This window comes from Polypterus senegalus, chromosome 3 (genome assembly GCF_016835505.1).
Source record: "Polypterus senegalus isolate Bchr_013 chromosome 3, ASM1683550v1, whole genome shotgun sequence".
Classification (NCBI taxonomy): domain Eukaryota; kingdom Metazoa; phylum Chordata; class Cladistia; order Polypteriformes; family Polypteridae; genus Polypterus; species Polypterus senegalus.
The window spans coordinates 25,375,817-25,401,375 of NC_053156.1; the positions used below are offsets into that span (position 1 = coordinate 25,375,817).

A 25,559-nucleotide genomic window follows, 5' to 3' on the forward strand; every position below is an offset into this window, starting at 1 on the left:
TTAGCCTTCTAAATGGCTTCTGAACACTGTCTGACAGTTGATAGTGTCAAATCCACTACGACTCCTAAATCCTTCTCATAAGGTGTACTCTCCATTTTCAGACCTCCCACTGTATATACAAACCTCAAATGTTTACTTCCTACGTGTAATACTTTAGACTTATTGCAAATCACAAATTGTCCGTTTTGCTCATCACTACTTGTAAGGTGACGAACATCTCACCAGTGACGTACTGTATGTGTAGGCCTGCAACAAGGCAAGAGATTGTTATTGGGCTCCAGTGAGTGTTTGAGACCCGCCATCATTTCTTTCTGGTCCTTACCTTGACGTTAGGCCCTAACCAGTGTATTGTTATAGCCAAGTTAAGGAGATTTGATGTTTTTAATGTATTTTTATTTCGTCGTTGTTGCAGAAATCCATACATCAGATGGGGATACGTTGCTGTAAACTTTGCACAGGTATGACATTTTTATTTGTATATCATATAAGAGTCAGAAGAATACATGCTAAGTCAATTTCCCAGAGTACTCGGTGAGCCCGTGTCATGGTGAGTGCTGTCTTTCCTGTAGCCTCCTCAATGTTCTGTCTGCTGTGGGATGCACAATACTGGTGTGACAAACATGGATGATGACTATCTCTTTACAGCACAAGGGGTCAATCCGATCATAAAACAAAGTCATCCACACCATTACGCCACAATAAGCGACAACATCAGCAGGCTCACCTCAGCATCCATCCAGAAGCAGGAGCTGCTTCACTGGTGACCAATGGCAAACGATGACACCGTGGGACTCTGCCGAGCGAGGGGTCAGCCTGAACATAAAGCTGTTGAGCAGCTCACTAGCACTGTGGCCCATCACCTTGCCAGTCAGCCTCCATGGCACAGAGTGTTTGGCATAAAAGAACTCTATAAAAAGTATGCAAGAAAAAAGAAGCACATGAACCACCTTTCTTCAGTTACCAGAGGGCCAAGTGTTTGAAGTGAAAATGAACCTCCTTAGCATTTGGTTAATCCCCCAAGAAAAATGAGCCAAAAAAAACGTCAAATTTGTTTCAGCAAGAAGTAATGTTAGAGAAACATGTGAATAACACATTGTCAATGTAAATACACAGTCTGACGAGTGTCCACTGCTGTACTGATGCACATTTAGTACACGTCCTACATGTTTAGAGATGGCCACCGACACAGTCCGATGTCACGATCAGGACAGTAGAAGCGAGCTTCTTTGCGCACTTTTCTTATATTTTTTCTGTTGCTTGCACTTGAGGTTAGAACGTCAGTGCCAGACGTGCACGATTGAAGCGCCCCTTGTGTTATCGAGGCTCTCACAATACAAGGCTACACCCTTCATGTGATATATATTTTTTTTTTTGAAGCAGTCACTTACACACAGCCTGATGTTGCAGTCGGGACAGTACAATACAATACAATACAATACAATACAATACAATTTATTTTTGTATACCCGAAATCACACAAGAAGTGACGCCGTGGGCTGTAACAGACCCTGCCTCTTGACTCTCTAAGAAGACAAGGAAAAACTCCCAAAAAAAAACCCTTGTAGGGAAAAAACAGAAGAAACCTCGGGAAAGGCTGTTCAAAGAGAGACCCCTTTCAAGGTAGGTTGGGCGTGCAGTGGGTGTTAAAACAAGGGATCTTCTTCGTATCTTTTTGGTTTTTCCAAGACAACAACAAAGAGATCTGAGAGAAATCAAATGGAGACAAGTTCTTTTGTCCCAGCTTCTCAGATTTTTCTCCAGATTAAAAACACCCCTATATATTCTCACAAGGGTCTCCAGTTTCAGCAAAGTCACACCATGGGCTCGGATTTTCTAAGTAGAGTCTTGACATTTTTTTTTTGCAATTTGAGAGTATTTGAATTGTGTGCTAAGTAATATCTGGTGAAATGTATGGACAGTTGTCTGTGGTAATAAAACACTTTACTTATGTTACAAAACTGCAGTCCTCACTTCTGGATAGGGCCATCTTAACGCATGGACACGATGGGCAGTTGACCTGGGTATCGCACAAGCATAGTGACCCCATGCTAATCTATGTATGTTGTGACTCGTTGATTAATCTTTGCTGTTTTTTAATGTTTGATTTTGCTGGAAGTACCAATGCAATAAATATATGTGTAGGTAGGGACCCCAGTGCACTGCCTTTCCCCGGGGGCCTATAATGCTGTTAAGACGGCCCTGCTTCTGAGTAATGCAATTAGATGCCCTCGTTTTTATGGCTGTGTCCCTATTAGATCAATCATTCTGGAAGAAAAGGCAGACTGTGCTTACGTCTTTGGACTTCAAACTCTGAGGTTGTGGGTTCAGATCCCACTGCTGACACCAATGTGTGACCACAAGCCAGTCAATTTATCTAACCTGTGTTCCAATTGACAAAACAAAAAATGTAACTGATCGCATCTGAAATGTTGCATGTCATCTTAAATAAAGGCATCAGTCCAAAAATAGGTAAAAATATAGAAAGCTTTAAAAGAAGATTAGAATGTGATCTCACAAAACCTCACATGCACGTCAAACCAAATTCTCAATTTTGACTCCTTTTGCCTCAGTTGTATCTCCAGTCTCCTTTTCGTCTGAAGCTAAGTAATTTAAGGAGAAACGTCTACAACGACGTTGATTCTTAAATGAAACGTGAATCTCCTTAAAGTCTCACGAGCCATCAAAGATCGACCTTTGAGCGGTTCAAGTTTTCCTAGTTGCTTGCTCATTGGCATTTGTTTTTAATCCATTACTCTTTCCCCTGCAGATTCTCGGCTGCCTGTTCTATGGCTACTTCATCCTGGTGCGGCTCTGCATTCCCGTCTTCACCAACATGAGCAAGCAGCCTTTCAGCACCAAGACTATGGTATTGACTCTGTTTCATGCCACGCTGCCAGGTAAGGAGCCCACTTCTGTGTTCACTGCTGTCAGTCACTGAAGTTGGTTTTAACTTACTTTTTTTTTTTTAAATAAATAGAGTTGTTGTCCTGCTGCATGTAGAGGTAAGCCTACTTCTCTGGCTTCATCTCAAATGTGCTCCAATGTGCAGTGGGTTTCAGTCACACCCTCTAGCTGGCCCCGCCTCTCATTTTGATTTTGTAGTCATGTGATGAAGTGGGTGTGTATGTGAAGTCATTACTCGTCACAAGGCATCAGCCGAATATTTGATTGGCCTTCGAGTATTGAGGCCCTTTGTTGGTCTGAGTCTCTTGAGTTCTTGCTAACTGTCATAACATAGCAGGCCGTAAAAATAGAAAAGATGCAAATCTGGGTCACTAGAAAGTGTCAGGAGAGAAACTTCTGCTAGTTTATAATATACCACAGCGACCAGCTACCACCAAAACACATTTTGAGCTACAAACCTCCATGTCAGACTGTTCAAGTAATGGTGTACCTCTGAAGTTTATATCCTGTAAATCCAGGAGGAGACCAACAAGAAATAGGCCATCATCCTTCCACAGCCTCCTGCTGTAATCAGCCATGAAATTCAATCAATGCCATGTGTGTCAGGGTAGTTTGTGTAGTCTATAAGCTTTGCACTCATATAACCTGCTTATATCATATATATAAATGTCTACGAGTGGAAGTGTTGCGTGTCTGTCTGTCTGGCCAGGAAGTGCAAGGCTACAGCATGAAGCTCAAAGAAAGCAACTCTGTCACCAAAGAGAAACCACCGAGAAAATAGAGAAAATTGCTTAGCTGCCAATACACAAGCGAGGTGAGCACATCGGCAAAACAAAACTGCCGAGGAAAGAAAAACTCAGTTAACCACCAATACACAAGCGAGGCGAGCACATCAGCAAAACGAAACCTCCGAGGAGAGAGAAACTCGGTTAGCCGCTGATACTCAAGTGAGGCAAGCACATCAGCAAAACGAAACCTCAGAGGAGAGAGAAACTCATTTAGCCACTGATAGACAACGGAGACGAGCACATTGGCAAAACGAAACCTCCGAGGAGAGAGAAACTCAGTTAACCACCAATACACAAGTGAGGTGAGCACATTGGAGAAACTCGCTTAGCCGCTGATACCCAAGCGAGGCGAGCACATCAGCAAAACGAAACCTCAGAGGAGAGAGAAACTCGCTTAGCCGCTGATACACAAGCGAGGCAAGCACATCGGCAAAACGAAACCTCCGAGGAGAGAGAAACTCGCTTAGCCGCTGATACACAACAGAGACGAGCACATCAGCAAAACGAAACCTCAGAGGAGAGAGAAACTCGCTTAGCCGCTGATACACAAGCGAGGCAAGCACATCGGCAAAATGAAACCTCCGAGGAGAGAGAAACTCGCTTAGCCGCTGATACACAAGAGAGGTGAGCACATCGGCAAAACGAAACCTCAGAGGAGAGAGAAACTCGCTTAGCCGCTGATACACAAGCGAGGCAAGCACATCAGCAAAACGAAACCTCCGAGGAGAGAGAAACTCGCTTAGCCGCTGATACACAAGAGAGGTGAGCACATCGGCAAAACGAAACCTCAGAAGAGAGAGAAACTCGCTTAGCTGCTAATGCAAAACCAAAGCAATTGATTGATTGAAGTGCCAGAATCCACGATTTCTACAAGCCCAGGCTTTTTACAGCACGGGCTTACACAGCTAGTGTTTTATAAGGTGCGATAAGTCTCCTTCTGAAACAAGAGGGTTCCACAAGTAAAAAGGTTTGGGGACCGTCCCCGTATAATGTCCATAGGATAAAGAAAAAGATGTAAACTTCTTTTGTGTTCAAAAACGTGTTTAACATTGGTTACATGAAAACATGGCGTTTATATACGGAAAAACAAAATGGAGACAGGAAGCGAGTTGACAGGCGATGACGTTGAAGCTGTGGGACATGTGCCACGTTCATCAAAGGCGGACCAGAAGTGATTTGGAAATGGTAACGATGTCATCGGGAGGAGCCGGAAGTAACGTCATACAAAAGAGACGGAAGTGACGTCATCTGCGGTTGATGGACGTGATGTTTTTGGTGGCCATCTTTGGAATCTGTCAGCTCGTACTTATTTTTCTTTATTTTGTCTGATGGAGAGAAAGAGAGAGAGGCACCGTTACCATATATCAACCCCTCGTCTTACGATATTTCACTCATCTACAGTGGTGTGAAAAACCCAAAATCCAAACCTACATGGCCCTGTGTGAAAAAGTAATTGCCCCCTGAACCTAATAACTGCTTAGGCCACCCTTAGCAGCAATAACTGCAATCAAGCGTTTGCGATAACTTGCAATGAGTCTTTTACAGCGCTCTGGAGGAATTTTGGCCCACTCGTCTTTGCAGAATTGTTGTAATTCAGCTTTATTTGAGGGTTTTCTAGCATGAACCGCCTTTTTAAGGTCATGCCATAGCATCTCAATTGGATTCAGGTCAGGACTTTGACTAGGCCACTCCAAAGTCTTCATTTTGTTTTTCTTCAGCCATTCAGAGGTGGATTTGCTGGTGTGTTTTGGGTCATTGTCCTGTTGCAGCACCCAAGATCGCTTCAGCTTGAGTTGACGAACAGATGGCCGGACATTCTCCTTCAGGATTTTTTTGGTAGACAGTAGAATTCATGGTTCCAACTATCACAGCAAGCCTTCCAGGTCCTGAAGCAGCTAAACAACCCCAGACTATCACACTACCACCACCATATTTTACTGTTGGTATGATGTTCTTTTCTGAAATGCTGTGTTCCTTTTACGCCAGATGTAACAGGACATTTGCCTTCCAAAAAGTTCAACTTTTGTCTCATCAGTCCACAAGGTATTTTCCCAAAAGTCTTGGCAATCATTGAGATGTTTCTTAGCAAAACTGAGACGAGCCATAATGTTCTTTTGCTTAACAGTGGTTTGCGTCTTGGAAATCTGCCATGCAGGCCGTTTTGCCCAGTCTCTTTCTTATGGTGGAGTCGTGAACACTGACCTTAATTGAGGCAAGTGAGGCCTGCAGTTCTTTAGACGTTGTCCTGGGGTCATTTGTGACCTCTCGGATGAGTCGTCTCTGCGCTCTTGGGGTAATTTTGGTCGGCCCGCCACTCCTGGGAAGGTTCACCACTGTTCCATGTTTTTGCCATTTGTGGATAATGGCTCTCACTGTGGTTCGCTGGAGTCCCAAAGCTTTAGAAATGGCTTTCTAACCTTTACCAGACTGATAGATCTCAATTACTTCTGTTCTCATTTGTTCCTGAATTTCTTTGGATCTTGGCATGATGTCTAGCTTTTGAGGTGCTTTTGGTCTACTTCTCTGTGTCAGGCAGCTCCTATTGAAGTGATTTCTTCATTGAAACAGGTGTGGCAGTAATCAGGCCTGGGGGTGGCTACGGAAATTGAACTCAGGTGTGATACACCACAGTTAGGTGATTTTTGAACAAGGGGGCAATTACTTTTTCACATAGGGCCATGTAGGTTTGGATTTTTTCTCCTAAATAATAAAAGCCATCATTTAAAAACTGCATTTTGTGTTTACTTGTGTTATATTTGACTAATGGTTAAATGTGTTTGATGATCAGAAACATTTTGTGTGACAAACATGCAAAAGAATAAGAAATCAGGAAGGGGGCAAATAGTTTTTCACACCACTGTATGAGCTTATTGACTGCCTTTTAAGCGCATGTGTGACAAAGGGTAAAACAAAAAGTAAAGGCAACTTGAAAATTATGTGGTAACCATAACGGATAGAAGGTGATGCAATACAACACGTTCTCGATGGCTTATGAGTAGCCTGAACGCGCACAACACAACGCTCTGCCGTTAGTCCAGTAGTAGTCAAGGTCACATGAACATGGATGTTCTGCTGCTGGACTGCGCCGTTGTTAAACATTTGCTACCTGTGAGATTTCTGTGAGCAGAGGGAGTGAAATCTCCCGAAATTCACTGAAGGATGTTGTCTCAGTATGGAAGTGAAAGCAGCAGGAAACAATAAAAAGTTCATGAATGATTAGAGTTTAAGGCAGGAAGAACAAATATAACTGACGGAACTTGATCTAGCCAGCCATCAACAATCGCACACACAAGCCCGCTTCGACATGGTGAATGCCTTCATCAGAGATGACCGATAGATTCTGTTGTCCGCTGTTGCTGCACATGTGGATATCTGGTATGGATCTGCGCAGGCCTTGGTCCACGATGACTTGTTCAAGATGGCTACCCAAAAAGCTTACTGATCTGCACAACCCAACATCCTTTAAATTTGAGCAGGTTTCATATCCTCTGACCAAATAAATCTCACTACAGCGCATTGTTCAACAACCTGCAGAGGAGCATACATGATCATATGACCTTCGCTTCAGCTAAACTGATGGCATGGTGCTGCACTGTGCATCTTCAGACTAACCATAAGCCATTGACAACTTGTACTGCTTCAGCCTCTCATTGGTTGCAGTGATGGCATAATTTTCAAATTGCTTATACCTTCTGATTTTCCCTTGTATTTATACTTATTATTATTATGCTACATTACTTACTTTTTATACATTCTTGTATCAGTGTGGTGGACAGTAGGACTGCAGGGACATTAAAACTAGACTTGATGTTCTTTAAGAGGACTTGGGTGGATAGGATTGACAAGCTTTGTAGTCAAAAGTTTTTCTAATGTTCTAACATTCAGTCTGTGAGAAAATATTTCTTGGGGTGTTCTGGGAGAAAATGCTTTATACTAGAAATCTCTGGAAAGCGAGTAAAGTCAGAAGGCCACATTTCAACCATAGCATTAAAGGACAGATGGTATACTGTTGAGTGCCATTCAAGTCGCTCAGTTTGAAATTGTTGTGTTTTTAAACTCGTCTCTCCTGTTATGCATGCGCGTTATATCTTATATATAAACGTCTACACGTGGAAATGTGTTTGTCTGTCTGTCTGTCCGGAAGTGAGACGTGGTGTCGGGGTAAGGGAACCTCTGAGGATACATAAGTGAGGCCACCACATCGCCAAAACGAAATTTTAGAAGAAAGAGTCACTCACTTAGCTGCTAATACAGAAACAAGGCAAGCACGTCAGCAAAACGAAACCTCCTAGGAGAGAGAAGCCTAGAGTAGTTCCTTTCGATTACCTGACATCTCTACATCTCAATATTTTTTCTGACGATTTCAATAGTTTCTAGGACCCCAGGCTTTTTACAAAACAGGCTTACACAGCTAGTAACTTATAAAGCTGTGAACGTGTTACGGCATACTGAGACCTGCACTCGTGAAATACGCTGCACAACAATAAACTGAATGGAAATGAATTGAACTTACAGCATCTTCTTGTCCTTCTTCTCTCCAGGAACCTTCATTTTGCTGCTCTCCTTCTTTGCATTCCTGCATTGTTGGTTGAACGCCTTTGCAGAGATGCTGAGGTTTGCTGACAGGATGTTTTACAAGGTAAACCTTCAAATGTCTCTTATTTTACATGGTGCATTTGACTCAAAGTACTGTACATTCACAAGGTGCTGTACAAAACAAATAAAACTACAACATTAACACTAGAATCCCTGAAACCTACCAAAAAAGTGCCAGGCCACCTTAAATTCCTTCACACCTCTCCATCAGCGTCTTTGTTTCAGTGACGCAGCTGGAGTGAGACACAAAAGTCTGTTTATCTGGGTGTGAGTTTGCCTGGAGTTGTAGAGGGTAAATAATATCTCGTTATTTGGAATACATGCATTTCATGTGTGTTCCGCATCTACAACAATCTTAAATCAAATGTATGTTTTTATTATGTGATAATAATCGCAGCTCACTACTCAAAAGGGTAAATGCAGGCAGGACCAGGGCTTCAACACACAACCTTTTGATTATGAGACAGCAGTTCCTACCTCTGCACCAGCCAGGCTGTCATGTTTAGATTCTGTCGATTGATAGTTGGACTTCAGTTTTTACTCATTGACAGCAACATGTAAATTGAATGATATTTGGACTTCAGTCTTCACATATTATACATTTCACGTCAACATTTTATTAATTATACATGAAAAAAGTTTCTATTTTAGTTATGTGTTCAGCATTTCTTGCCTCACTTTTCCTGTCTTCCTACATTTATCCAGATTATTGTGGAAATGGAACAAGCATGAAATGTATGTATTCCAAATAACACTTGAGCTCTGAGAATTTTGCATCTCACTTCAGCTGCATCAGTGGTGAGGATTGGGATAGCAGGCTGCTTTCTGCCTGTACTGATCAACACATTTGCAAAACAAAGATGCTGATGAGGAGATGCAAAGGAATTTGAGGTGGCCCAGCATTACGACTTTTTTCGTAGGCTTCTGGGATTCTAGAGTTAAAACCACCTGCCTGATGTTCTGATGATCTCTCCTTGCGGACACATCAAGGCATGGACTCCACCAGACCTCTGAAGGTGTCCTGTGGTATCTGCACCAAGACATTCGCAGCAGGTCCTTTAAGTCCTGCAAGTTGTGAGGTGGGGTCTCCATGGATCAGACTTTTCTTTCCAGCACATCCCATAGATGCTCGATCGGAGTGCGATCTGAGGAGTTTGCAGGCAAAGTCAATGCCTTAAACTCTTTGTCATGTTCTTCCAACCATTCCTTGAATAATTTTTGCAGAGTGGTAGGGCACATTACGCTGCTGAAAGAGGACACTGCCACATACCATTAGTGTATGTAGTCTGCAACCATTTTTAGGTAGTTGGTATGTGTCAAAGTGACATCCATATGAATGCCAGGACCTATGGTTTCAGTGAGATACCAAGCAAACCCTGGAACGGTTCGCATCTGATCTGATCTGACTACAGGAAGTACTGTGCATCATAGGAAAAATGTGTATGACCTGTGGTTGTCACACTGCAACCATTTGCACCATAAACAGGTAATCATAACACAAACATACAAGTATGTGGACAACTCCCAGCCAATCAGATCAAGCCTAGAACCTGATTCAGCCTCTGGGTCTCTCTATCTCGCTGGCCATTAGATGGCAGTTGACCACATAAGGATGTAAATTCACTTGTGATTGCATTGATGAAACCACCAGCTGAAGAAACGAATGCCATTTGTGACCGATGATGAAATACCCCGAATCTTACAGAGCAAGATTGATGGGATGTACACCTTCTCGATGTGATTCCTCTACTGGCACAGTGTGGGCACTAGCAGCACATTAACTTGCATATTATGCAATAAATGTTCATCATACATTCCAAAGTACCAAGATTATTAACACTGGCCTAACGGTAATAAACATGCGATTTGAGATGAACTAAACAGAGGTGATGTTCATATGGTAAGCAACCTGAGAATAAATAAGCAACATCATACATACATACTTAGATTATGCCACCTTCTGTGGAGTCACCTAGATGAACCCTGAACTTTCTGAATGAAATGAGGTAGCATATCATTTTGTTCATCTTTTAGTTATCAGATAATAGATACATAGAGCTCTGTATGGCAAGCAATCCACGGCAGTGCACAAAGGCAGCTCTTGTTGACTCTCCATCAGGATTCTTCCAGGTAAAAATTGTTTCTGTCCAATGAAAGAGGTCCATAATGAGGCCAAATGGCATTTTATGGTACCTTTTGGTTTGTACGAATATTTGCTGTGTGAAATGCAACCCAACTAGCAGAAGTCTGAAACAAAGTAATGAATAATCTCTGGATATGGCACAAAGCAACCAATGTGGAAACGCCAGGAAGAACTTCTTCAGGTGAAGAGTTGGTGGGACTCTCAAACAAAGTACCAAGTGTAGGAGGCAGACAAGATGAACAAGCAGCCCAGCCAGGAGTTCAGAAGATCCCTTACCCGGACAGGGGGACCCAAATAAACGGACAGGTGTCCCGACTTGGGCTTTACACCTTCCCTGACCATGACAGAAGAAGAGGACAGGGAAGGACCGCGCCCACAGGAACCAGCAATGAATGCTGGGAGTTTAGTCTGGCAGTTCAGCCCTGCTGGGCTCCATGGGTGCCTCAAGGGGTTCCTGCAGAGTGATGCACTCCCCAAAATACGGGACTTCCATATGACCTGGAAGTACTCCTAGGTCCTTAATAAAAGGGATTGCACTCCCTTATCCAGGAGAGTTGGAGCTGGGAGGATGTGGAGCAGCCCTCGAGAGAACCTGTGATTTGTGCTTATGCTGCTTTTGGAAGTAATTTTGATTAATAAACCATCCATTATTTGACCCCAGGACTCTTTTTGTGTTCATGTTCAGGGTTTGGGACTTGCTGATGGCCCGGTTTCTATCACACAAGTCATAGAGTTGAAGCTGACAACAATCTAGATGAGATATTGAGACGGCTTAACTATTAGCTAAACAAGCGAGTCTGATGGACTGAGAGGTCTCCTGCTAGTTGTCAGATGCCTTATGTTTTTATCTGTTCTATTCATGTGGGCCCAGAAAGCAGGGAATTAAAACCTCTTGTTGATGTGAATTTTGCACAAAGTCCGACTATTCCAGAGAGTAAGCCAACATCAAAAGGTCAGGACACTTCACAAAGTAAGAATATCAAACAGAACCTTTTATTTTCTAGGACTGGTGGAACTCAACTTCCTTTGCCAACTACTACAGGACATGGAATGTGGTTGTCCATGACTGGCTCTACTATTACATCTACAGAGACTTCCGCTACGTACGTGAGGTTTACACACTCATTTTAACATCTTGTATCTGCTGTCGAGTTTCTCTGACTGACACCCTTTGTTGTTGTGCCTTTTTTTTCAGTTTCTCCAAGGGAGGTGCAGGACCGCCGCCATGCTGTCCGTGTTCATCTTGTCAGCGGTCGTCCACGAGTACGTCCTCACGCTGTGTCTCGGCTACTTCTATCCTGTTATGTTCTGTCTGTTTGCTATCTTTGGAGGTAAGAAACTGTATGAACTTGTGTTGTTGCGTTTCTCAAGCAGTCCTGCTCCTCCACAGGTTTCAAGGGAGTGCAGTGGACATCCTGTCCATCTCTCCTTCCACTCATCCATTTTTTAACCTAATTATCCAGTTAAGGTTCATGGGAGGTCAGCATCTATGCCTGCTGTACTGGCTGAATGGCAGCACTTGGAATAAAGAATGGAATTAGGAGAAGGGAAAAAAGATGTATAACCTACTCAAGGCAAAAAACACCAGGAGATCAGGGCCTGTCTTTATCAAACGTCTCCTTGGAACTTCACCAAATGTCACACTAGTGTAAGAATTGGTCCTACCTTAGAGTTTGACATGATAAAATTTACGAAGCATCCTACACCTACTCCAGGCTAGGAGTGAGAGTTCACATTTGAGAATGAATGACATCACGATTTTATGACTCCACCGATGACATCTTGTAGTTAACGCCAAGGCTGCACCACAAAGACAGTGTAATGTCCCTTTCCAGGCCAGAGAAATAAACTGCATGAACGAGTGGCTGCAGCAATCTAAAGGGGTTTATTGCTCTTCTGTTCTAACCGAACATTCAAAAGAACAGCAAAGAAAAATAACAACTATTTACAATTCTCCTGTCGCTTCGGCCATGGCAGACGCCTTCACTTTATGCTTTTTCTACTCTTTCTGGTGTGTGCTCCTCCTCCAGCCTCCTGCTGGACCCTCACGTGTCACAGCCTCTCAGTCTACAATCACGTGAACACACCACTGAGCGATTCCATATTATTTTTTTCCTTTTTGGCTTTCCGAACTTCTTTCTCAATTCCCACCCCCAGCATCCCAGTTGCTGCTTTAATTGAGAGTGGCAGATGGCGCTCCTCTGTGCCCACCCCAGTCCATGGCACTCTGAACAGCCTCCAATTATTATGGCTTTTGGGACACAGTGTCTTGTGGTGATTTGCCAGATCATTACAATGATGGTGATAATAACAATCAAAGTAGTAGGCGGATGAGTAGGAGGAAAACGTGCTAAACTGCCAATTCGTTAGAACATCGAGAATAATAATATAACGAGCACCGAAATGGAAAGACAGAGAAACGCACACTGAATGAGAGTTATTTAACAACGAGGGAATGTTCCTGTCTTGCGCTTTGTGCTTGCTGGGAAAGGCTCCTGCTTCTCCTTAGAAAATGAAGGGATGGTAGGATGGAACCGTGATCGATAGCCCATTGTGAGTTAAATGACAAGACAAAGAGTTGGGGTAGCAGCCTGGTAACCCCCTATAATTGGATCGCCAGCAAGTTGAAAGACATGTAATCATTGCAGAGAGGTCTTTTCAGGCATGAGTTCAGGACAGAACTGACAAAGATGGTGGAACATCCGGTTTTCAGTCCTTCTGGCAGGAAGAGGTGGGTTCAGGTGGGAGGACACCGGAAGTCAAAGGTGTTTCAGCTGTCAATCATCTGCTCTGCAGAGGAAGGAAGAGAGAGTGGCATTAGGAAATTGCGCCAACTCCTGGTATGGCGGTAGAATTGCAGTCACTAGAGCCCGTCAGCTGTCCCCTATGTGCATATATGTGACACCATAGCTTCAGATCAGACATCAACCCTGTTGATTTGGCCACGAGAAACACCTCATGTAGTAACAGTTTTACTGACGCTGACCACGGCTGTTCTTGTGCTGTTTCTGAATGTCAAGTTCACTCTTCCAGTGTTCCTGATCATCTTTCACTGCGACATGTCATGTCTCTCTATCTCCGTGATCTCCCCTTATGTTCTGCGAGGTTCTATTTATCCAATGCCCTGGGAATCTCTACCTGCCTTCTTGAACCTTCTAAGGCTTGTAAGGTTGTGAGGCTTGTGAGGTGGGGTCTCCATGGATCGGACTTGTCTTTCCAGCACATACCATAGATGCTCGATTGGAGTGAGATCTGAGGAGTTTGGAAGCCAAGTCAATGCCTTGAATTCTTTGTCATGTTCTTCCAACCATTCCTTGAATAATTTGTGCAGTGTGGTAGGGCACGTTACCCTGCTGAAAGAGGACACTGCCACATACCATTGGTTATTGGGGGTCCATGGAATACAGACTTCAGATGTACATGTGTGACATTTGACTGTCAATCAACTGTGATTGGGGTGGACAATGGACTGCCGCCCTGGCCAAGGTTGTCTAAGAGGGGCTGCCTTGCACCCAGTGCTACTAGGAGAGTCTCCAGCACTGTGTCGCTGAATTGGATTAATCTGGCTTGAGAATGTTGTGTTTATGAAGTGCAAGTGGATATCATCTGCTCAGTGCTCACCTTGTTTTGTCTTGCAGTGGTCTTCAACTTCATGCTAAATGACAAGCGGCAAGGTCCAGTCTGGAACATCATCATGTGGACCTTCTTGTTCATTGGCCAGGGTATCCAGGTGTGCCTGTACTGCCAGGAGTGGTATGCACAGATCCACTGCCCACTCAAACAGGTCAGTAGTCCAGGCAACTATAATACAATTTCATATTTTGCTCTGGCATGAAATATCACCTGCTCTCCAGAAAGCCATGATGGGATCAAAAAGTTCTGGCAAGCTAGAGTAGCTACCTTCACTTTGGTTAAGTGTGCACCCATGCGTCCGTCCACTTCCTAACCTTTACTTCCTGTTCAGGGTCCCAAGGAGTCAGTGTTTACCCCAGCAGTCCTGCACTTTGAAAGACCCCAGATTTATGTTCCCTCAATTTGAATCCACAAAATGAATCTTTAAGATTACTCTTGTATTGCTGTTATGCTCATGCGTGTTGTTATGCCTACCACAAGGGGGTACAACAAAGCTGTTTTGAGAGGATATGTAAGATCTGTTTTTGGGTCCCCATTTTGCATGCTTTATATAAAACACAGACAAAAAAGTATAGGCTACAGCATAGACAATAAAGTCCAGAATATTAATAACTAGCTGTTCCCTGTGGCTCTGCCAGCGTAGTAGTGAAACAGAACAAAGTTTAAAAATCAATAAACAAACAGGTCTTACTAGCTAAGCAGAGGCAAAGTACGTTCCAAAACATGACGTGAGTTAGACCGACTCTAAAGGAGGCTGGCGTGTGAGTGAGGAGGGTCCCGCCTGGCTCCCTACTCCTGTGGTCCCGCTTTACCCTCCCCTCCCTCTCTCAAAAATGTCAAATGTTACTCCTTAACAATCTCTAGATGTTAATGTCAGCTGACCAAACAGGAATCGCTAGCTAAGCAGAGGCAAGGTGCACTCCAACATGTGGGGAGAGGTAGAGCGACTCGAATGGAGGCTGACACGTGAGTGAGGAGGGGCCCTGCCCACAGCCCCTCTCACGTGAGTGAGGAGGTCACCTCGGCCTGCCTCACCTCGTCCCTCAGCCTCTGTCTCGGATTTGCGAAAATATATCGGAACCGCAAGCAAACTATAATGCTGAGCACAATGACAGAAGTCCTTTAATTGAAGGGATACTCACCTCTCATTCATCATTGTGTACAGCTTGACTGATTATACACACTAAAACAAGGATTGTCTCCTAACAGCCACTGATTGGATGGTGATCTTGCACTTTTTGCATATGTAGGATCAGTAAACATGATTCATGGGTGAATGTTTAAGGATAATCTTTATACTTTGGTTTCACTGCATTTTGTGATTATATAATTAGTTTATTTAAAAGACCTTAATCTATCTGTCTATTATATAGCGCCATTCATAGCTATCTATTATATAGTGCCTTTCATATCTATCTTTCTATCTATTATATAGTGCCTTTCCTATCTATCTATCCATCTATATATCTATTATATAGTGCATTTCACATCTATCTTTCTATCTTTTATATAGTGCGTTTCCTATCTATCTATCTATCTATTATATAGTAGCTTTCATATCTATTTAATCTATCTATTATATAGTGCCTTTCCTATATATCTATCCATCTATATATCCATTATATAGTGCATTTCACATCTATCTACTGTATCTATCTTTATATCTATTATATAGTGCCTTTCATATCTACGTATCTATTATATAGTGCCTTTCATTTCTATCTATCTATCTATCTATCTATCTCTCTCTCTCTCTCTCTCTCTCTGTGTGAGTGAGTGGAATATTCCATTAAACTGAAAAGGTTTAACTTCCTCATTCCATCTCCTTCATTTGCTTCCTCCTGATCCAGAATCAGCCCAATCACATTTCTGTGGACTTTCTCTAGTGCTGTTGTGTCTTCTTCATAATACGGAGAACAACACTGTGCACAATACTCCAGATAAGACCTTCCTAGCGACTTAAATAACCTAAGAGGAATGTCCCTCGGCTTGTACTCCACACATCGTGATATGTGACCTCACATCCTATTGGTCTTCTTGATCTCTCCTGTCCACTGCTTTGATGTGGATGATGATTAGATCACAATGACGCTGAGGTTCTTCACCCAGAAATGGACTCAAGATTGATGTTTAGTTATATGCTTTGAGCAGTGGATGGCACAGTGGTGCAGTGATTAGTGCTGCTGCTGTTTCATGGTTTGTCATGCTGGAGTTTGAATCCTAAGCTTCAAAGCTGAATGTGTGATACCTGCATGCATTTTTTCCTCCTGGTGTTCTGGTTTTCTCCTTACATCCTCAATGACTTCTTTGTCTGTGTTTTCTGTTAAATTCGTTTTAAAGAAGTCTAAATTGGCCTTAGTATTACTGAGTGTGCACGTGAGTGGCCGCAGTAATGGCGCCCTGTCCAGAGCTGGTTCCTGCCAGGATACCCCCCGAGGTTGAATTCCATTTCCTTGAGTAGTTAGTTCTGTGTTATGCTTTGGTCACATTGGATGTGCATTGAGTCTGACTGATGTCATTCTAGGAGGTTCACCCCTAAGCGGGAGTCAGCTGGACACCCTGGCATCTCAATCAGTGAGGGGTCTCACCTGTGCCAGCAGTGTCCAGGACTGGCTGTGACCACCATGAGACTCAAAACAAAGCAGTAATTACTGATAATTGATTTTATAAAATGTGTTATATTTGGGCAGTAACAATGTAATGTGCTAGTCAGGGAAGTTCTTCTCCCTCATACTGACTTAACTCTTCTCCATTTTGATATAACAGAAGAGCTTTTGGGAGCTGGTGACTCCACGGTCCTGGTCATGCAGACTACAGGCGTAATGGACATCTGCTGGACTCCTCGTCACTGATCGCCGACCCGCCTTCTTTCCATAAAGTGTGAGACTCGACTCAAAGCAGGATGCTGGGAAATCCGAGGAGAGAGAAGAAGGAAGATACACAAAAGTTGCAAGATGTGAATTGTTTTTGCACTCGTTTTTCACTGTACATTTAATATTTTATTAAAAACAAACCACAAGCCTTTCATAATGTAGCTCTTTTGAAGAACAAATCTATTATATGCAATATTTGGAATCTTTTTGTGACAAAAAGGCCAGGTGGGGAAAAAAAAAAACACAGAGGACGCCTATGAATATACGATCTGTCTTTCCTTACTGAACATTAGGGTTTAAATGGGTGTCGATAATTTATTAGAATTCTGAATCTAAAGCAGCAAATACTTTAAAGTGTCAAAGATGATCAAATCTTAGATTTTTGTAACTTAACAATTCCACCGCTGACAAAAATGGCACTGGTCTACTATTGATTGATTGTCCCGATTGTCACTTTTCAGAAACCATGAATTTTGAGTGAAGGGGAACTGTGTTAGGATTGAGAAGCAGAGATATTCCTGTGCATACCTCCCATCAAATTTCTGGAAACGATGAGGTGACCGTGATTGCCTTTCTGTTGACAATGTGAACTCGAATAAACGTTCTGTGAATGAATCGTATTTTGTGCTCCATTGAAAATGAGAAATGAGTCGAGATGGTGGAGGATCTTGCAGAATCCCTGAATTTCACTAAAATGTTTTCGAAATGTTGAGCAGACCATAGGGGACTGTGCAGGGAGCTTATGGAGGTCTTCCAATCGATAAAGCAGTTCTACTACCTGAACAGTGACTCACATACTGGAGGACGCTGGTGGAACTGAAGGCTTCCTGTCTTCACTCCTCAAAGAGTTGTGGGAATCGGGACCAAACTGTCGAGACTTGGAGTTGCTTGAGGTGACGTTCATATGGCAGGCTAGCTGAAGATAAATATGCAACATCACACAGTGACATGAAACTCATCTGACAAGCCTTCTGTCTAAATGACATTGAAGCGATCACATCACTGAATGTCACCTGCTGTAGAGTCCCCTGGCTGAAACCTTTCCTTTCTGAAGTGTACGAGGCAGCATATCATTTTAATTTTCCTTCTTTTAGTTATCAAATAAGTTAGCAAGGGTGCCGGCAGAAGTAGTAAGGGTAATAGCAAGAAGGGTGCTTGGCGTGACATCTGGACAGAGGAAGGAGGGAAAGGAAACCTGGCGGTGGAATGAGGAAGTACAGGTGAGTATACAGAGGAAGAGGATGGCAAAGAAGAAGTGGGATAGTCAGAGAGATGCAGAAAGTAGACAAAAGCAGAAGGAGATAAGGCGCAAGGTGAAGAGAGAGGTGGCGAAGGCTAAAGAAAAGGTGTATGATGAGTTGAATAAAAGGTTGGGCACTAAGGAAGGAGAAGGACCTGTACCGATTGGCTAGACAGAGGGACCAAGCTGGGAAAGATGTGCAGCAGGTTAGGGTGTGATAAAGGATAAAGATGGAAACGTACTCACAAGCGAGGAGAGTGTTGAAGATGGAAAGAATACTTTGAGAGGCTGATGAATGAAGAGAACGAGAGAGAGAAGAGGTTGGATGATGTGGAGATAGTGAATCAGCGTAAGGACAGCTATGAAGAGGATGAACAATGGAAAGGCTGTTGGTCCAGATGACATACCTGTGAAGGCATGGAGGTGTTTAGGAGAGATGGCAGTGGAGTTTTTAACCAGATTATTTAATGGAATCTTGGAAAGTGAGAGGATGCCTGAGGAGTGGAGAACAAGTGTACTGGTGCTGATATTTAAGAATAAGGGGGATGTGCAGGACTGTAGCAACTACAGGAGGATAAAATTGATGAGCCACACCATGAAGTTATGGGAAAGAGAAGTGGAAGCTCAGTTAAGAAGTGAGGTGATGATTAGTGAGCAGCAGTACGGTTTCATGCCAAAAAAGAGCACCACAGATGCGATGTTTGCTCCGAGGATGTTCATGGAGAAGTTTAGAGAAAGCCAGAAGGAGTTGCATTGAGTCTTTGTGGACCTGGAGAAAGCATATGACAGGGTGTCTTGAGAGGAGCTGTGGTATTGTATGAGGAAGTCGGGAGTGGCAGAGAAGTACGTAAAAGTTGTACAGGATATGTACGAGGGAAGTGTGACAGTGCTGAGGTCTGCGGTAGGAGTGACGGAGGTGGGATTACATCAGGGATCGGTTCTGTGCCCTTTCTTATTTGCAATGGTGATGAACAGGTTGACAGACGAGATTAGACAGGAGTCCCTGTGGACTATGAGGTTTGCTGATGACATTGTGATCCACTGTGGCGACCCCTAACAGGAGCAGCTTAAAGTAGAAGTAGTTAGTTATCAAATTACGGACATTCTAGTCACAGAGCTCTGCTCTGTTCACAAACGACATAATTATTGTAACGGTGCTGAGGCACAAAAGAAGCTCTCGTCAACCCTCCATTAGGATTTTTAATGGAAAAAAAAATATTTCTATCCACTGAAGGAAGTCTGTGTTGTTCCCATGGGGTGTTTATTGTTAATTCTGGTTCACCTGCAAGTTTGCTGTGTGAAATGCAACCAAACCAGCAGGAGACTGAAACAAAGTAACAAATCACCTGGGGCCTCACGTATAACGCAGTGCATAGAATTCACACTATAACATGACGTAAGCACAAAAGCCGAAATGTGCTTACGCACAGAAAAATACAGGGGCCTCATGTATAAACGGTGCGTAGGCACAGAAATGTTGAATAAGAACGTTTCGACGTTCAAATCACGATATATAAAACCTACACTTGGTGTAAAGCCACGCACATTTCCACGGTATCTCATGCCTTGTCGTATGCAAGTTCTCCGCTCGGTTTTGCAGACTGGCGGCACCCAGCGTCAAAGCAGTGCTGCTGTTCCTGTGTGGTTATCCTTTATTTCTTACACGCACATTCCTGATGTTGCTTTATAAATTAATTGAAACTAACTGCATATTATTTATTAGATAGATAGATAGATAGTGTAACGCATCTGATTGTAATTAACTTGTAACAATATAATGGTCCAGGGAACAGCCATAGTATTCCAAATACCATAACTGCTTTAGCGTTGTTACTCTCACTGCACCTTTTTTTTCCTTCTTTCAGCTCCTCCCGTTAAAGGTTGCCACAGCGGATCATCTTTTTCTATATTACTCTCACTGCACCACCTGGAGTATTTATATCACTGTATCTGAGTGTGAATCACAGCTGTACACCAGCTGATCAGAAAGAGAATTATCGGTATACAGCATTAAGCACACGCTGCCTCAGCCACGGCAAAACACTTCAGAGCATTCCCTGTACGGACCTCGCGGTTCAGAAACAGTTTCATCCCAAGAACTATAAACGCACTCAATCAGTCCATCAAGAGCTCTTGTGGAACTGTTAGTACTTATTAGTACAGTTACCTCACTGTAAACTTGCACTACAGTTATAATATTGCACAACCTGAGCCACTTTATAAAGCGCGTATTTACATATGATGACAATTTCATTTTTAAGATGAAATGCCACAAAATATGTTGATTATATTATACAGACAAAACTTTAACTTCAGTTAAATAATCTGCATTGTTAATAATTAAACATGTGAGGACACGGAGCCGCAGCGCTAGCAAGTTCACAATTGACCTTGATTGATTGCTGTATGCTGGAAGGATAGACAGACAGAATAATTAAACATGTACTACGAAGATATTTCAATTTTCCTTAAAAGTTCCGAAGAATCGTCGTTGTAAGCTTACAGATGGCTTAACGTCTATTACAGAGCTGATTGTGTGGCGATTGGGTATTTGGAGAAAGAAAAGTAAGCACAGGAATTGAAGGTTAGTACCGCCAGTGTTCCAATGTTTAATAACATGCTTTAACTCCGATCATCATGAAAATGATATCACGTATACATCTCAGTATTTTAATTATTCAGAGAGCTGTAATATCATGAATGTAATGGATTCTGTGTCCTGTCAGAGGAAGAGAGCCGGTTTAAGAAGCAAGTAGTGATTCACACACATAGAGCACATAGAAGATCAAATACAAAACAAAACATTTAATGTGTTACTTTAGTTACGATGGGATTTGAGAAACTGGTTGGTTAAACGATTTTAAGCACAAAATGTCAACTTTAATCTCGAAATTTCCACTTTAATCATGTTGTTTATTTTGTCATTAAAACAGAACATCATAAACTTCATCTTAAAATCGTTTCATTTATTAGTTTCTCAAATTCCATCATAACTAAAGTAGCACGTTAAATGCTGTTTTGTATGTGATCTTCTATGTGCTCTATTCGTGTGAATTACTACGTGCTTCTTTAACCGGCTTTCTCTTCCTCTGACAGGACACAGAATCCATTACATTCGTGATATTACAGCTCTCTGAATAATTAAAATACTGAGATGTATACGTGATATCATTTTCATGATGATAGGAATGAAAGCACGTTATTGAACATGGAAACACAGTGGCGCAGTGATTGTGCGCGACCTGTTATTGCAGCAGTACTGTCTCTTTCAAACATACTAACCTCCAATTCCTGTCCTTACTTTTCTTTCCCCAAATACCCAATCACCACACAATCAGCTCTGCAATAGACGTTAAGCCATCTGTAAGCTTACGACGATTCTTCTAAACGTTTAAGGAACATTGAAATATCTTCGTAGTACTTGTTTAATTATTCCATCCATCTATCCATCTAAGGTCACGCCAGCACAGCAAGAATACAGCGTGTAGGTAGGATCAATCCATGAACTGCTAGCGCTGCGGCACCGTGTCCTCACACGTTTAATTATTAACAATACAGATTATTTAAATGAAATTAAAGTTTTATCTGTATAATAAAATCAACATATTTTGCTGAATTTCATCTTAAAAATAATATTGTCATCATATGTGAATACGCGCTTTATAAAGTGGCTCAGGTTGTGTAATACAGTAATCCCTCCTCGATCGCGGGGGTTGCGTTCCAGAACCCCCCACGATAGATGAAAATCCGCGAAGTAGAAACCATATGTTTGTATGGTTATTTTTATATATTTTAAGCCCTTATAAACTCTCCCACCCTGTTAACATTATTTAAGCCCTCTAGACATGAAATAACACCCTTTAGTCAAACGTTTAAACTGTGCTCCATTACAAGACAGAGATGATAGTTCTTTATCACAATTAAAAGAAAGCAAACATATCATCTTCAAAGGAGCGCCGTCATAAAGGAGCGCCGTCAGGAGCAGAGAATGTCAGAGAGAGAGAGAGAGCTCACAAAGAAAATCAAACAATCAAAAAATCAATACGTGCTTTTAAGTATACAGAAGCACCGCGATAAAGCGGCATTTTGTAGAGGAGCGTCCGTGTCCTCTGTGCAAACAGCCCCTCTGCTCACACCACCTCCGTCAGGCAGAGAGCGAGAAAGATAGAGAGAAGCAAACAAGCGCCACGCGGGAAGCACATCTTCTAGCATTGAGGAGTTTTAGTTAATATGTAATACATGCTCTGATTGGGTAGCTTCTAAGCCAACCGCCAATAGCATCCCTTGTATGAAATCAACTGGGCAATCAAAGTGAGGAAGCATGTAACCTAAATTAAAAGACCCATTGTCCGCAGAAAGCGGCGAACCAGCGAAAAATCTGTGATATATATTTAGATGTGCTTACATTTAAAATCCGCGATAGAGTGAAGCCGCGAAAGTCGAAGCGCGATATAGCGAGGGATCACTGTATTATAACTGTAGTGCAAGTTTACAGTGGGGTCATCACACTTATAAGTACAAACCGTTCTACAAGGAGCAATTGATTGAGTGCATTTAAAGTTCTTGGGATGAAACTGTTTCTGAACCGCGAGGTCCGCACAGGAAAGTCTCTGAAGTGTTTTGCCGTGGCTGAGGCAGCGTATGCTTGATGCTGTATACCGATAATTCTCTTTCTGATCAGCTGCTGCTGTGATTCATACTCGGAGTATTTATATCTCCGTATCTGAGTGGTGCAGTGAGAGTAATATGGAAAAAGATGATCCGCTGTGGCAACCCTTAATGGAAGCAGCTGAAAGAAGGTGGTGCAGTGAGAGTAACAACGTTAAAGCAGTTATGATATTTAGAATAGTTTGACCATTCCGTGGACCATTATATTGTTACAGGTTAATTACAATCAGAAGCATTACACTAATGAACAATATGCGGTTAGTTTCAGTGTATTTATAAAGCCGTGTCAGGAATGTGGATCTAAGTAAGAAAGGTTAACCACACAGGAACAGTAGCACTGCTTTGACGCTGGGTGCCGCCAGTCTGCAAAAACGAGCAGGGAACTTGCGTACGCCAGGGTATGAGCTACCGTGGAAATGTGTGTGGCTTTAGGCCAAGTTTAAGTTTTTATTCATCGTGATTTGAATGTGGAAATGTTCGTACGCACCGATTATACATGAGGCCCCTGCTGATCTGGCACAAAGCAAACCAACTACGAGGATGAAAATGGAAGGAAGAACTTCATCATGCAAAGTGTTGTGGGAATCTGGAACAAACTACCCAGTCATGGAGGTGAAGCAGCAACCTTGACAAACTTCAAGGAGGATCTGGATGAGATGTTGGGGCAGCTTAGCTATTAGCTAAACCAGCACGCTAGATGGACTGCGTGGTCTCCTCTCGTTTGTCAAGTTTCTTATGTTCTTTTGTTCTCAGCCCCCAAGTCATGGGACATACGTTATCATGTCCTCTGTATCAAAGATGGCAGTGCAGTATCTGCTGCATCCAAGTTTTTGGATAATTGGTGCCTCCTTCTGGACATTCAAGAGAAAATTAAAAGTGCCATCCTTTTACACTACAGCAGAGGTCATCCACCTGAAGCTAAGCATGTTCAGGCCCAGTCAGTTCTTGGGTGGGAGAACATCTAGGAAAAGCTTGGGTTACTACTGGAAGAGGTGTTGGTGAGGCCAGCAGGGGGTGCTTAACCTGTGATCTCAATGTGGATCCCAATGCCCCAGTGTAGTGACAGACGCTGTGCTGTAAAAATGGTGGCGTCCTTTGGATGAGACATAAAACCGAGGTCCTGATTTTCTGTGGTCATAAAACATCCCTGGGCAACCTTCATAAACAGTAGGGTGTATCCTGATGTCCACGCTAAAATGCCCACCATGGCCTATTCATTCTGCCCCCCCTAATCATCCCCTGTCTCTGACTGGCTATCTCTGTCACCACTTCACCACCTAACAGGTAATGGTAAGCATACTGACACAAATATGGCTGCCGTCACATCATCCAGGTGGACTGAAGTGCTTTGAATAGTGAGAAAAGTGCTAAATAAATGTAATGAATTATTTATGATAAACCAGAGTATAAAGGATTAACGCCACCTGCTTAATGAAGTTCAGAGTGGCAGGGGAATGGAGCTGATCGCAGCATCACTGGATGCAGGGCTGCTCATTCTACATTAATTTCATTGGCTCACCAGATTACAGCCTCTGTCTAACAGAACACCATCTTTACCCAGATTGCATTTCCGAAATCACTGATCCCATATGGGGCAGCACAGTGGGTAGCATTGCTGCCTTGCAGTAAGGAGACCTGGGTTTGCCTCCCTGCATGTTCTCCCTGTGTCTGCGTGGGTTTCCTCGCACAGTCCAAAGACATGTAGGTTAGGTGCATTGGTGATTCTAAATTGTCCCTAATGTGTGCTTGGGGTGTGTGTGTGCGCCCTGCAGTGAGCTGGTGCCCTGCCCTGGGTTTGTTTCCTGCCTTGCGCCCTGTGTTGGCTGGGATTGGCTCCAGCAGACCCCCCTGACCCTGTAGTTAGGATATAGCAGGTTGGATAATGGATGGACTGATCCCACATTTATTTTCATTTGGAACCTTTGCTGAAAAGCTCGATGGGTCTAAAGGGGGTGTACGGCGTTGCTGTCCCCTTCAGGAGCAACGTTGGTTTTTTTTTTGTTCTAAACAGATATATAAGCAAAAAAAGAAAAAACTCTTTTAGTGAATTTCATGATTGTAAAATTACACGTGAAATGAATTTTAGCGTCAATTTCACGAAACTATATACGAAATGGAAACGTGTCTCTTTTGCTCATCACTCCCTTTTATATTTTATGATTTTTTTTACATACACAGCAACTCTCACTCTCACTCTCACAAATTAGCTGCAATATTTACATAACCGAGCGAGACTCGGCCGTCGGACAAAGACAGAGGCAGCGTGCTGATCTTGAGCATAAACAGGAATATCATTGTGCTGAATACATGAGATAATAAATTTGAAATAAACTGACTACATTATATTTTTTTACCAAAGCAATGACTTAAACTTTTAAAAGCTAGGACCATTTTATATATATAATATCAAATATATAAACACAAAATATATATATATATATATATATATATATATATATATATATATATATATATATATATATATATATATATATATATATAAAAATCCTAAGCCTAGAAGTGCAAAACTTTTATGTGACGTTTTTACGTCATGTTTTTTATCACGCTTTACATCGGGCTTATTTTAAAACCTACAATATATATGTTTGGTATTATTCTTTTCAGAATTTATTGAACTTTAATGTGATGTTGTCAGATTTCCAGATACTTATTCCGTTTTTAGATTATAAACTAAAAAATATCAAGACTTTGTG

General features: G+C 42.4%; 1 protein-coding gene across 2 annotated transcripts in view; it reads left to right on the plus strand.

The window, feature by feature from the left end:
• Nucleotides 1-18,126, plus strand: part of LOC120524936 (sterol O-acyltransferase 2-like) — a 92,006-nt gene extending 73,880 nt beyond the window's left edge. For both annotated transcript variants that reach the window (XM_039746815.1, XM_039746813.1), the window contains exons 10-16: nt 413-458; nt 2,768-2,897; nt 8,234-8,331; nt 11,436-11,534; nt 11,627-11,762; nt 14,070-14,215; nt 16,831-18,126. In XM_039746815.1, coding sequence (XP_039602749.1) covers nt 413-458; nt 2,768-2,897; nt 8,234-8,331; nt 11,436-11,534; nt 11,627-11,762; nt 14,070-14,215; nt 16,831-16,887 — 712 coding nt within the window. In that variant the 3' untranslated portion in view covers nt 16,888-18,126. The remainder of the gene's footprint in view (nt 1-412; nt 459-2,767; nt 2,898-8,233; nt 8,332-11,435; nt 11,535-11,626; nt 11,763-14,069; nt 14,216-16,830) is intronic.
• Nucleotides 18,127-25,559: the final 7,433 nt, after the last annotated feature.